This window comes from Dama dama, chromosome 19 (assembly GCF_033118175.1).
Source record: "Dama dama isolate Ldn47 chromosome 19, ASM3311817v1, whole genome shotgun sequence".
Taxonomy (NCBI): domain Eukaryota; kingdom Metazoa; phylum Chordata; class Mammalia; order Artiodactyla; family Cervidae; genus Dama; species Dama dama.
Window position 1 is genome coordinate 65,750,289 of NC_083699.1, and position 14,824 is coordinate 65,765,112.

The 14,824-nt window shown below is 36.8% G+C and overlaps 1 protein-coding gene across 5 annotated transcripts in view; it reads left to right on the forward strand.

Annotated features, from left to right (window-relative positions):
• Window positions 1-14,824, forward strand: part of ANKRD28 (ankyrin repeat domain 28) — a 195,071-nt gene that overhangs the window by 83,018 nt on the left and 97,229 nt on the right. For 2 of the 5 annotated variants that reach the window (XM_061167274.1, XM_061167272.1), the window contains exon 3: window positions 9,271-9,308. The exons of the other annotated variants lie outside the window; for them this stretch is intronic. In XM_061167274.1, coding sequence (XP_061023257.1) covers window positions 9,297-9,308 — 12 coding nt within the window. In that variant the 5' untranslated portion in view covers window positions 9,271-9,296. The remainder of the gene's footprint in view (window positions 1-9,270; window positions 9,309-14,824) is intronic. 5 annotated transcript variants of the gene reach the window in all.

Sequence of the window (14,824 nt, forward strand, 5' to 3'; positions counted from 1 at the left end):
TTTTACTCTATCAGGTGAAGTTGTTCGGCAAATACATACATGTACCTACATGTGTGTATGTACGTCACACAGGCCGATCATTTGTCTTCAGTGTTGTTGTAATAAGATTGCTGGCAGTTCACACAAAGCAGTGAGCAAGAGTTTACACAGTTGCTGAACTCCACCCACCCGCATTCTTCAGTGTTCTCTAGCCTTTCCTAGAAATTGCCCAGAAGTGCCCTGATCTTTAGTACGTCTTTCTGGTGAGCACCCGTTGCCTCTGCTGGCTGTCAGCCCACCAGGCTGTTCGTGTTCACAGCCCCCTCTCTCAGTTACTGGAGGTTATCGTGTGTGCTCTCTGTCCCCACAACATGCTTGTGTGCCTAGTCGTTTGCAGCTCTTAACAGTAGTTAGTACCGGAGCCACAGACCCCCAGCCGCATCTCACGTGTGCCCACACGGTTCCCAGCTGGCTTCCACTGAGCGTGGGGTAAAGCAGGGAAGGACTGGAGACAGAACCAGCTTGGCATCCTCCCTGGAGAGGCTCGCCCTGTAGTTTCTCCATCCCTGACTAGTGCACCTCTCCTCTCTTCTTGCTAGTGCTTCTAGGTTTCAACCTCAGACTTTCACATTTTCTTTACCAGTGTTCAGCTTTCCTCCAGGATCCATAAATGAGCATGTGTTCCATGTCGTTGTCTGTGAATGTCTTATTATGATAGTCCTAAAACAAAGGAGGTTTTGTCCAATGAAACCAGCTGTTTTCGCAGCTAGAAACTTATGGTGACTTACCTCTATATTCCACTAACTTTTTTATTTAACATACATGTTTCTCCATTTTTCCTTTTTTTTTTAATCCCCAGTGTATTTGGAGAATTCGTCCATACTAGCCTGGAGAGAGCTTCCTTATTCCTTATATTCACATAGTTCTGCACTTATGTGTTTATAAGAATTTATTTAATCAGTCCTCCTCTTAGAGGACATTTGAGTTATTTTTAGTCTTGCTGATTGGTAATAAGATAAATTCACCAAGTAAAAAAAAATTCTGATGAGCAAGCAGAATTTTTATTTAATTAATTTTTTTTTTTAAGTGAAAGGTTTATTTAGGGAGATACATACTCCATAGATGGGGCTTCCCTGATGACTAAGTGGTAAAGAATCTGCCTGCAGTGCAGGAGATGTGGGTTCAGTCCCTGGGTCAGGAAGATCATCTGGAGGAGGAAATGACAACCCACTCCAGTATTCTTGGCTAGAAAGTCCCATGGGCAGAGAAGCCTCGTGGGCTACAGTTCATGGGGCTGCAGAGTCGGACACGACTGAGCACACATGCACACACCCTTCATAGACAGATATACTGGCTGACGCAGACGGTGCGAGCGTGCTAACGAAACTTGTATAATGTTGGAGTTTATTATGAGTTATTATAAATATATTATCAGCTTCCCAAATAGACTAAATGTCCTATAAGTTCTTTATTTGAATCTATTTTAATGGACGTGTTTATGTAAATTGGCGGTAGATAAATAATGATAATTGTATTATATAACAAAAATGTCATAGATTGTGTCCTGAATTTCAAACTGAGCTGAACTTGCTAATTGCTAAGTCTCAATTAGTGCCTCAGTGTATTTTTAAATTTTATTGAGATATTATTGACATGCAGTAAGTTACATATATTTGAAGTGTACAGTTTTATAAGTTTTGATATGTGTGTACGCCTGTGAAACCATCACCACAGTCAAGATAGTTAACATTTCCATCATTCTCAAAAGATTCTATTTGCCCCTGACCTCTGATCTACTTTGTGTCACTATAGATTAACTTGAATTTTCCAGAGCTTTATATGGTAGGTCCTTCTTTTATCTAGCTCTTCTAACTCAGCATAACTATTCTGAGATTCATCCATCTTGAGGCATATGCTAATAGTTCATTACTTTCTGTTGCCGAATAGCATTGAGTTGTATTGATATACACAATTTGTTTATCCACTCACCTGTTGATAGAGTTTGAGGGATTTTTTTTTATTTGTTACAAATAAAGCTGCTTTGAAGGTATGTCTACAAGTCTTTGTATGAACATATGCTTTCCTTTCTCTTGGGTAAATATCTGGTGGCAGAATGGTCGGACCATATGGTAGGTGTATGTTTCACTTTTTAAGAAACTGCCAACTGTTTCCAAACTGGTTCTACCATTATACGTTCCCACCAACAGGACCTGAGAATTCCAATTTTTTCCACATCCTACCAGTGTTTGGTATGATTAGTGTTTTCTCATCTTAAACATTCTAATAGATAGTATCTCACTGTAGCTTTGATTTATGTTTCTGAGATAACTGGTGATGTTGAGCATCTTTTCATTGCTCCTAGGGAGTCTTTATATCCTTTGGGAAATGTCTTTTCAAATGTTTTTGGTAATATTCTTTCTTACTAGATAGTTTCTTGCTCTTGAGTTTTGAGAGCTCTTTATATGTTCTGAACACAAATCCTCAATCTCTGGCTTTATTTTCACTCTTATGAGTGTTTTTAGAGAACAGAGGTTTAAAATTTTGATGATATCCAGTTTATCAATTTATTCTTTTATGGATTTTGGTTTTGGTGATATGTCGAAAAAAATCTATATCTCAGTATCACATAGATTTTCTCCTATCTTCTAAAAGTTTTGTTGTTCATTCACCAAGTCTTGTCCGGCTCTTTGTGATCCCATGAACTGTAGCATGCCAGGTTCCTCTGTCCTTCACTGTCTCCCAGAGTTTGCTTAAGTTCCTGTCCACTGAGTAGGTGATGCTAGCTAGCCATCTTATCCTCTGTCTCCCCCTTCTCCTTTTGCCTTCAGTCATTTCCTAGTGTCAAAAAGTCTTTTCCAGTGAGTCAGCTCTTCGCATCAGGTGACCAGAGTATTGGATCCCCAGCTTCAACATCAGTCCTTCCAATGAATATTCAGGGTTGATTTCCTTTAAGATTGCCTAGGTTGATCTCCTTGCAGTCCAAGGGACTCTCAAGAGTCTACTCCAGCACCAGAGTTTGAAAGCATCAATTCTTCAGCGTTCAGCCTTCTTTATGGGCCAGCTCTCAAACATCTGTACATGACTATTGGAAAAACCATAGCTTGACTTTATGAACCTTTGTTGGCAAAGGAATGTGTTTGCTTTTTCATATGCTGTCTAGTTTTGTCATAGCTTTCCTTCCAAGGAGCAAACATTTTTAATTTCATGGCTGCAGTCACCATCTGCAGTGATTTTGGAGCCCAAGAAAATAAAATGTCACTGTTGCCATTTTTTCACCTACTGTTTGCCATGAAGTGATGGGACTGGATGCCATGATCTTCGTTTTTGAGTGTTGAGTTTTAAGCCAGCTTTTTCATCTCCTCTTTCACTCTCATCAAGAGGCTCTTGAGTTCCTCTTCACTTTCTGCCGTGAGAGTGGTATCGTGTGCATATTTGAGGTTATTGATATTTTTCCCAGCAATCTTGATTCCAGTTGGTGCTTCATCCAGCCCAGCATTTTGTGTGATGTACTCTACATATAAGTTAAATAAGCAGAGTGAAAATATACAGTCTTGTTGTACTCCTTTCCCAGTTTTGAACCAGTCAGTTGTTCTGTGTCTGCTTGTAACTGTTGCTTCTTGACCTGCGTACACGTTTCTCAGGAGACAGGTAAGGTGGTCTGGTATTCTCATCTCTGTAAGCATTTTCCACGGTTTGTTGTGATCCACACAGTCAGAGTCTTTAGTGTAGTCAGTGAAGCAGAAGTAGATAAATTTTACTTTTAGATCTATAGTCTGAGTTGCATGTGATACAGGGTATACGTCAAAGTTCATTTTTTAATATATGGATATATCCAGTTGTTAACATATTTGTTGAAAATGGGAGTTCGCTAGCGGCCTAGTGGTTTTGGATTCTGGACTTTCACTGACATGGCCTAGGTTCATTCAGTCCCTCATCGGGAACCACACAGCATGGATTCCCTCCTCCCCCAAAAAATCTTGAAAATTCTATGCTTTCTTCACTGAATTGCCTTTGCATTTTTATCAAAAGTCAATTGTACCTATATGTGTGAATCTAGTTATGGACTCTGTTATGTTCTATTGATGTATTTGTCTATCTAAACACCAATACCACACTGTTTGAAGAGTTATAACTGATAGAAGAATTATATGTCTTGAAATTACCAACTTTTTTCTCCTTCAAAATTATTTTGGCTAGTCTAGGTCCATTGCATTTCTATGTGAATTTTAGAATCAGCTTGTCAGTTTCTTGAGGAAGAAAGAAATCAGGCTTTTGTTAATCTATAGATCAGCTTGGCAAAAATTAAAATTTTAGCAGTACTGAGTCTCCTTACCTTTGAGCAAGTTATATATTTCTCTAGGTCATTTTTAATTTCCCTCAGAAAATTTTTAAATTCCGCTTTTACATTTTTTTTTTTCAGATTTGTCCATATCTTATGCATTTTGTTCCTACTATAAATGTTTAATTTCAAAACAGGATAATTATTTCCCACTCCTGAGATAATTTTTCCTGAGTACTTTACCCAAGGCTCTGGGAGTGGTAGGCTTTTCCAGCCTAGCTGGTAGGAACAGTGCACAGTTCCCTGTGTGTGAACTGAGTACTGTTACCTCTGATTCATGCATTCGTTGGTGGTGATATGCAGTGCTGTCTAAGTCACCTCGTCGTGTCCAACTCTGACCCCATGGACTGTAGCCCGCCAGCCTCCACTGTCCGTGGGGTTAAGCAAGAATACTGGAGTGGGTTGCCACTTCCTTATCACCTCCAAATTGTGTTTTTTGTTGGGATGCATGTGTGTATGTGAAAAATCTTTCATATTACAATGATTCGTGGCCCTCCCAAGAGCCAAAGAACATAAATTAGGTACACAGTCATTAAAATTTCCTCAAGGCAATTAGGAAAGCGTAGTCTGAAAAGTCTCTTGGGTTCAAGTGATAAAGAAGAAAAGATTGAAAAGCACAGCTTTAATCATTTTGGGTGGTTCTTTTCACAAGTCTCCACTCGTGAAAACTCCCTTGCACATGTGCTGCTCAGTTCTTAGCACAAAGGGATATTCTGCAGGTCTCTAGGCTTCTCTCTTTGTATCATCTCTCCACTCTGACACTCCGCCCTGAGAACTCTTATCCTGGTTTTCTCCCCCAGACTGCCAGCTCTGTCTCTTCAGCTCAGGGAAATATGCCTATTAAAAATATACTTAACTTTATAAAAGCCATTAAGAAGCATTTTATTGATTGAAACAGCTAACATTCCAATGAATGTTTTCACAGTTGCACCTAACATATTTTGTGAAATGGCAATTTTCTATTATAGTCCAGCAATCTTTTTGAAAAAGAAATTCTCTACATTAGTTTTCAAAACAATTGTGTTGTATCTGATAATTAAAATTGCCCATTCATAGATGGCATCACCTTTGCTTCCTCTTACTCTTATTGATATGGAATTTTGGTGTTTTTATTTTATTTTATTTTTTTATGAAAAGCAAGTAAGCCTTAGCCTAGGAATATCTGATTGCTGCTAAATGCATACACCTGAGGAGAGTCAATTCCGTGATTAGGATGCTCTGTGGACTTGTTGTTTTAATATTATTACTAATAGAGCAATATGTAGATTACAACATGAATTAAAACTGGATTCAAAACTTCTTAAATAGAATTTGCTCCAGGGCAAGGATCAAGCCTTCCATTGTGTAAGATAGATAGCACTGGAAAGGGATTTTGGAGGTATAGTAGTTATGCCATTCAGCTGAGACCCCTGGAGTTTATTTGATGTGGTCACTTCCATTTAGCAGAGATAGCTTAAGAGCCTCATTTTCTTAATGTCCAGTTCTGTTTTCTGTCTGTGTTGTCCCCCCTGGCTTGTCACCCCTGTTTCTGCCCAGTGACTTAGATTAGAACAAATTTCTTAGTTTTTCTCTTGTAGCTGTAAGTATGTAAGCCCTTAGTAAATATTTGATAGTCTAACTTGATATAATTTGGTATATTGGTTCATTCTCTTAACAAAAACGTGCTATTAACTATGCTGGGCACTGGGGAGACCAGTCATACATACTTTTCCCCATGTCGTTAATGCTCTTTCTTGACTCTGGGTATCAGTTGTGCCCACATTGCTTCCAGCTCTCTTCATCTCGTCTTCCATTTCTCTTCATTCTACAAGTTGCAGCTTATGGCAGTCAGAGCTCTTCCAGTGGTCCACAAAGTCCTCACTTCCTGGTGTACATATCCTGTAGAATCCCCTGTACTGTAAATATGATAGGATGGCACTCCTGTGAGTTTATGACATCTAGCACAGTTCACTTTCCAAAAGTGAGAATAGCTGGGGGGGCCTGACCTGATGACATGAGCTGTTTAAACCTCAATCTAGAGTCAGAAACACAGGGAGTAAGGAATGGAATATGAGGCAGATTATCTGCTGTTGATTTTGAAGATGGAGGGGCCACAGGTCAACAATTGTCTATGGGAGCAAAAGGAAGGAACCTTCCAGTTGATCGTCAGAAAGGAATATTGGAACTTCAGTCTCACAACCACAGGAACCAGATTTTGCCTGCATGAGCCTTGGAAGGGAATTCTTCCTTAGTTGGGCTTCCTTTTGTGAGCACAGCCCACTGACACCTTGGTTCCAGCTTTACGAGCTACCCTGAGCAGAGAACCCAGCCAACACCATACCTGGACTTCTACCCTACAGAACTCTAACTAACAGATGATTACTGCTTTAAGCTGCTGTACTTATGGGCATTTCTTACACAGCTAAACAAAATTAATACAAGATTTAAGTATCTCTTTTTATGGAGCACCTTTCCTGGTCCCCTAGGTGGTATTATATCACCCTAATTAGATGGCTATATTACTTCGAACTTCTTTGTAACTCTCATCTTAATTCAGTTGTGTCATGTTCAGTAACTCTCTGGAGATAGACACCCTATTTGAATTATCTGTATTTAGACCCATATAGCCATCCCTCATCGGTGGAGTATTGGTTCTAGGAACTCCCCACTGTTACCCTATCTCATCTGCCAGATAGCCAAAATCTGTGGATGCTCAACAAGACACTTGTATGAAACAGTATACCCATATATACAAAAATATACTTTTGTATAACCCATACATATCCTCCCATCCTCCCATATACTTTAAATCATCTCTAGATGACTTATAATATCTAATACAGCATAAATACTATGTAAATAGTTGTAAATACAATGTAAATGCTATATATAGCTGCTGGCCTGGGACAAATTCAAATTTTGATTTGGGGAACTTTCTGAAATTTTTTTTCTCAAGTATTTATGATCCATGTATACAAAGGACTTACTATAAGTTCAGTTCTGTTCAGATGCTCAGTCATGTCCGACTCTTTGTGACCCCATGGACTGCAGCACACCAGGCATACCTGTCCATCACCAAGTCCTGGCGCTTGCTCAGACTCATGCCCTTCGAGTCAGTGATTCCATCCAACCATCTCATCCTGTCATCCCCTTCTCCCACCTTCAGTTTTTCCCAGCATCAGGGTCTTTTCAGTTGAGTCAGTTCTTTGCATCAGGTGGCCAAAGTATTGGAGTTTCAGCTTCAGCATCAGTCCTTCCGATGAAGATTAAGGACTGATTTCCTTTAGGATTGACTGGTTTGAAATCCTTGCAGTCCAAGGGACTCTCAAGAGTCTTCTCCAACACCACAGTTCAAAAGCATCAGTTTTCTGATGCTTTCTTTATGATCCAACTCTCACATCCATACATGACTACTGGAAAAACCATAGCTTTGACTAGATGGACCTTTGTCAGCAAAGTAATGTCTCTGCTTTTTAATATGCTGTCTAGGTTGTTCATAGCTTTTCTTCCAAGGAGCAAGCGTCTTTTAATTTCATGGCTGCAGTCACCACCTGCAGTGATTTTGGAGCCCAAGAAAATAAAATCTGTCACTGTTTCCATTTTTTCACCTTCTATTTGTCATGAAGTGATGGGATCAGATGCCATGATCTTTGTTTTTTGAGTGTTGAGTTTTAAGCAAGCTTTTTCACTTTCCTCTTTTACTCTCCTCTTTGATTATCATCAAGACACTCTTTAGTTCTTGTATTTCCGTCAGTTCTTGCTTAGACAATTCAAATCACTTTAACATAGGAAGGGTGAATTCTTTAAAAAAAAAAGGGGGTTGGGACCAAAACCAAAAAATACATGCACTTGAAATGCAGGCAAGCAAAGGCTCTTATGAAAAATAATCTTATCGTATGCACCATTCTGCTAAAGGTCTGTCAAGAATACTGACTTTAAAAGGGACGGCTGGAGGTGGACTTGTTCTACCTTGTTCTCTGCCAAAGGTACTTAATCCGCTGTTCCCTCAATGCTGAGGAATGGACGTTGGTTCTTAAGGAAGGCATTTAATTAAGTTTTTAGCATTTGCATTTCCCTGACAATCCTCAAAAGCCAAACTTTACTGTTGAATGACAAGTCTAACTCATAATCAGTAAATAAAAATAAAGTTTGCAGGATTGCTGAGCAAAGCTTAAAAGCAGCACAGGAAACAATAGAAAGGCCACAGGTGAAGAGGGGATTCAGGGATGTTATTCTCTGTTAAGAACTGCCTAATAAAGCCAAGAACTGTGTGATAAAACCATTTTTTGATAATATGGGGTTCAGTTTTCATTCAGGTCATGCTGCCAGAACAGCACACAAAAACAAGTCTAGCTGCCTAATACATTGGTAATGTTGTATAAACCGAAGAACCTGTACTAGCCAGAGTCAGATTTGGGGTAGGAAACTTCTGATGTCACATCCCATCCCAAATCATGTTCACAAATGAAATATTTTAGCTGATAATTTTAGAATATTTAGAATATTTAGAAAGTGATTTGAGTCAATTAAACAAATACACATTTTCATTAAATTACAATGATAAAACCTTGAGATATTTTTTCATATCTTAGTATAATTACTTTTTGAGGAAAACATGTAAATTACATAAATATTTTATTAATGTATCATTTTTTCCCTCAGTTTTTCTAGAGACTCAGTGATTTGAATATTTCTTACCCAAGTGATAATGAAGCATGTTCTCTTGTACAAGCTCAAAAAATATTTATTCATTTTAGACTATATTTGTCTTTGTATATAAGAAAACAGTTACAAAATAATGTATGTCAAGTTTTTATCATTAGTTTGGAAGATAGATATGTACAGTGAGGATTTGGGGATTTTGTTTACATAGAAACTGTATTACATTAATTCGTTTATTTGAGTTTTTTCAGATGGCCTTGCGCAAATTTCTGGTAATAAAATTTCTATTTTTATTCTTAATTCCCTTGTAGATCCAAATGATAGTTGGGGGAAAGGCATGGGTGTAAGGGTGAGTAGCTTTCTTTTCCAATACTCAGGTGACTTTCATTTTCATTTCAAACATTAGTTCAGGAGAATGAAACTTGACAAACCAACAAAGGAAGCTACTTTTCTTAAGCTGAAATATCATTTCAGAGTCTGTGTCTTCTGCCAATTTTTTGATGTACGTTTCATCTTAGTTCAAATGTGTTTTAATTGATATTTTGAAAGAATGTTGAAGCACTCATATCTGAATTTTTCTCCTCCTTTTTATCTTTTTAAAATTATGAAATATAGCTCACTTAAAACATGTAAATAAGTAGAGAATATGATGAGTCATTTAAATGTAACCTCTACCCAGATCAAGAAACAGAACATGCTGGCACCTCACAAGGGCCCTTTGTGCCCCCTTTGTGATTAGAACTATTTCCTCCCACACCACAGTGTAACCAGTAGCCTGACTTTTATTATAGTCTCTTTCTTAGTGTTCTTTTATAATTTTGCCACCTAATTATTCTTTCCTAAGCAATATAATTTAATTTTACATGTTTAATTAAATGAGTCATACAACATGTATTCTTCTGGATCTGGGTTCTTTTGCAGAAACTGTCTCATTTTAAAAGTTTGCCTGTAAAAAAAAAATAGATAAAAGTTTGCCTGTGTTCTTGTTGCTAAAGATTGTTCATATCTCCCACTGAGTGCTTGCCCCACAGTTGATCCGTATTCTCCTGTTGGGGGATAGTTGGGTTACTTCCAGTTTTTGCCTTTTGTAAACAATGCAGCTTTCATAAGCTTGTCTTCTGTTGCCCATAACCATGCATTTCTATAAGGTTATATATGTAGGTGTAGAATTCCTGATATTTAAGGCTATGCATATATTCACCTCAGTAGAGAATGCCATATTCTTAAACAGTCTACATTCCCATCAGCACTGTGTGAGAATTCTTGTTGGTCCACATCGTTGAACCATGTTCTTGGTTTTTGCCATACTTCCTTATTTAGCCATTCTGTGGTATGTGGTAGTATCTTATTATTTACAAAGTTGGAGAGGGTTTTTTTTTTAGTACTAGTGTCAGGTACCTTTTTATATGTTCATTAGACATTTGTATAGCCTCTTGGGGCTTCCCAGGTGGCTCAGTGGTAAAGAACCCACCTGCCTATTATGCAGGGGATGCAGATTCAATCCCTGGCTCAGGAAGATGGCCTGGAGAAGGAAATGGCAACCCTCTGCGGTATTCCTGCCTGGGAAATCCCATGGACAGAGGAGCACACACACATAGATAAAGTGCCTGTTAAACACTTCGCTGTTCTTTTTACTTCTCTCTTTCCTTACTAATCTGTGGTAGTCCTTTATATATTCTGGATATGAACCCTTCATGAACCATGTGTTTTACAGATACCATCTCCCATTCCAGTGTGCCTTTTCATTCTTTATTGTGTCATTGAACATGAGGTCTTAATTTTAATGTAGTCAAGTTTTTCAGCATTTTCCGTTATTGTTAATGATTTTGAGTTTTTGTTTACTCAAGAAGTCTTTCCTTAACCTAAGTCACAAAGGTAACATATTTGTTTCTGATAGCTTTATCATTATACTCTTTAAATTTAGCTTTATGATTCACTTGTAGTTAAATTAGGCATGTAACTTAAGTTAGTGGATTTTTTTCTTTTCCAAATGGATACTACATTGTCCCAACACAATTTAATTACCCCTATTTTGTTGGACTCTTTTCTTATTTTTGAATTTTGAAAGTACTTTGTATATTGCAAATACAGGTTCTCTGTCAGATGTGTGATCTACAGATGTTTTCTGCCAGTGAATGTCTTGTCTTTTATCCTCTTAACTGATATCTTCCTTTAAACAAAAGTTTTTCATTTTGATCAAGTTTAATATATCGGTGTCATGGACTGTGCTTTTGTTTTCATATCCAAGAACTCTTTGCCTAACCTACATGTTTTCTCATGTCTTTTTTCCTAGAAGTTTTAAAATATTGGATATGGCAGTTAGGTCTATGATGTTTTTGAATTAATATTTGTGTTAGGTATTAAGTATAGATTGATGTTAATGTTTTTGGCACACAAATATCCAGAAGCATTTGTTGAAAAGATTATATATCCATTCAATTGATTTTGTACTTTTGCCAAAAATCAGTTGATAATGTTCATGTGAATTGATTTCTGAACTCTTTATTCTGCTTATGGCTCTCCCTTTTGATACCATAGTGCCTTGATTATTGCAGCTTTGTAGTAATCCTTGAAATCACACAGTGTGAGGCTCCCAGCTATGTTCTGTTCTATCAAAATTGCTTTGACTATTTTAACGTCTTTGCCTTTCCTCATAAATTTGAGGTGGTTATATCTACTATAAGTCCTGCTGGGATTTTGATTAAGCTTGCATTGAATATTGATCAATAGATCAAATTAATATGTTAGCAATAATTAGTCTTCCAGTCTACGAGTGTGGTTTCTTTCTCTATTTAGGTTGTCTGTATTTCTTTCATGTTTTGTAGTTTTCAGCATACAAATCTTGCAAAATTTTTGTCAGATTCATATCTAAGCATTTGTATTTTCTTTTTCTTTCCTTCTTTCATATTGTAAATGTACAGTTTTTTAAAAATATTTTTTACTTGTAGTTGTTAATTGCTGGTATTTAGAAATACAGTTGCTTTTTGTGTGTTAACTTTGCATTCAGCAATTTTTCTAAACTCATTCTAGGATTTTTTTTTTAAAGATTCCTTGGGATTTTCTCTATAGATAATACTCCCATCTGTGAATAGAGACAGTTTAATTTCTTCTTTCCTAATCTGTATGCCTTTTATTTATTTTCCTTGACTTATTTTGCAAACTAGAACTTCAGTATGAGAATGAATAGAAGTGATGAAAGTAGACAGACTTGCCTTTTTCCTGATCTTAGAAGGAAAGCTTTCAGTCTTTTACCATTAAATAGGATATTAGCTGTAATTTTCATCAATACTCTTCATCAAGTTATAGAAGTTCCTTTTTATTCCTAGTGTGCTGAGGGTTTTTTTAAATCATGAAAAAATACTTTTTAAAAAATGTGATAATCATGATTTTTTTTTTCTTATTTAGTCTAAAATATGTTGAATTATGTTGGTTCTGTTTGAATGAGACATGTGATCCCAAAATAAACCCCGCTTGTTTGTGACGTAGTATTCCTCTAACGCACTGCAGGATTCAGTCTGCTGTATTTTTAGTTGAGGGTACTTAGGTCTATGTTGATAAGTGGTATTAATCTGTAGTTTTCTTGTAATATCTTTGCCTGTTTTGAGTATCAGGATAATAACATATTGGCTTCATAAATTGGAAAGCGTTCCCTCCTCTTCTGCTTACTAGATGATGTTCAAGTTTGTGTCATTTCTTCCTTAAATGTTTAGTAGAATTTGCCATTGAAACTGTCTGTGTTTCAAGTTTTCTTTCTTAGGATGTGTTTTTACCTATGAATTCCACTCTTTAAAATAAATGTAAGACTATTTGGGTTACTGTTTTTTTTGTTTATTTGTTTTCCTTTGAGTAATTTGTATGTCTCTTAGGAAGTGGTTCTTTTATTCAGATTGTGGGATTTTTTTTTTTTTTAAAGTTTACTTCTTTATTATTGGCTGTACTAGGTGTCTGTTGCTGTGTGGGCTTTTCTGTACTTGGGGAGCGCCCCCTTTCAGCCCACGGCCTTCTCATTGCTGTGGCTTCTCTTACTGCCAGCCGGGCTCTGGGTGCATGGGCTTCAGCGTTGTGGCTCTCAGGCTCTAGAGCGCAGGTCAGCAGCTGTGGCACACGAGCTTCCTTGCTCCGTGACATGTGGGGGCGTCCCCACTCAGGGGTCGAACCCTCGTCTCCTGCATTAGCAGGTGGATTCTTTACCACTGAGCCACCAAGGGTGCTCCCAAATTGTGGGATTTTTGTGCATAAAATTTTTCATAATATTCCTTTGATCTTTTTGATGTCTTAAGGTACTGATAATCCCCTCTTTGACTCCTGATGCAAGCTTCTGTCTTCTTTTGTAACTCTTGTTAGAGGATTATCAGTTTTAATGATTTTTTTCAAAGAAGCAGCTTTAGGATTCATTAAATTTCTCTATTTTTCTGTTTGCACCTTCATTAATTTCTATTCTTCAGCTTGTTTGTGGTTATTTTATTCTTTTTCAGATTTAACTGTAACAGGTTATTACAGAGTCTTGAGTGTAGTACTCTGTGCTCTGTAGTGGGTCCTCGTTAGTTACCTGTTTTATGTATGGTAACGTGGACCTGCTCACCCCAGACTCCTGATGTGTCCCTCCTTCCGTTTACCCTTTTGGTAACCATAGGTTGTGAGAACTTCTTTTGTGCAAGAAACATTTAATATTTAAATTGTCCTCTGAATACTGCTTTAATTTCCATATCACAATTTTGATATATTTTCATTTTCATTCAATTCAAAATACTTTCTAGTGTCCTTTGAGATTTCCTCTTTACATGGGACATTTAGAATTAGTTTTCTTCTTTTATTCAATATGCTTTACTATTAGAGAATATACTTTCATTTTCAAATACTTGTGGATTTTCCAAATGTCTTTCTGTTCCTGATTTCTGGTTTAGTTCTGTCATGGCCAGAGTACATCCTTTGTATGATTTCATTTTATTTTATTGTGTTAAGTTACGGTTTTTGGCCCAGAATATGATCTACATTGCTGAATGTGTTAAGTGCAGTTAAAAATAATGTATATTCTTTTGTTCTTAGGTAGAATGTTCTGTAACATTCTGAAAATACTGGGTTTAATTGATTAATAGCATTGTTTAGGTCATCTGTATCTTTGCTAATTTTTCTATTTACTTGTTCTTTTTGGTGCCTGTCCTTTTTGATACTGGGAGAGACATGCTAAAGTTTTTCTCTAATTGTGGATTATCTGTCTTTCCCTTCCTGATAAAATCAGTTTCACTTCCATGTACTTTGAAGCTGTTATTAGGTATAAATACATTAATGTTGTCAATGGCTTTTTGTTTTTGTTTTGTTTTTTCATGAATTGACCCTATTGTATTCAGATCATTACATTTAATATATTTATTGATATGGCTGGATTCTGTTAATTTTGTCCATCCCTTTTAATTTTTGCTCCTTTGTTCCCTCTTTTCTTCTTTTGGATTATTTGGATATACTATTTTTGCATACCTAATGGCATTTTGACCATATCTTTATTATTTTCTTAGTAGTTGTTCTAGGGATTGTAATGTAAATATATATCTTTTCACAGTCAATTTTACCACTTAAAGTTTAAAAAAATCCAAAAGTCCTTACTCTCCACTCTGTGTGTTAGATTTGCCATGTAATATATGTAGTACACTGAATTCCTTCCCAGATAACATTAAAATTTTTGCTTTCAATAAATCCTGCTTCCTTCATATTTGAAGATCTGTTTCCCTTCTGGTAGCATTTCCCTTCAGCCTGAAAAAAACTTCATTTAGCATTTCTTATAGAGCAAGTCAGCTGGGAATTAATTTCCTTTAGTTCTCTTTTATCTGAGAATGTTTTTATTTTGCCTTCATTTCTAAAGGACACTTT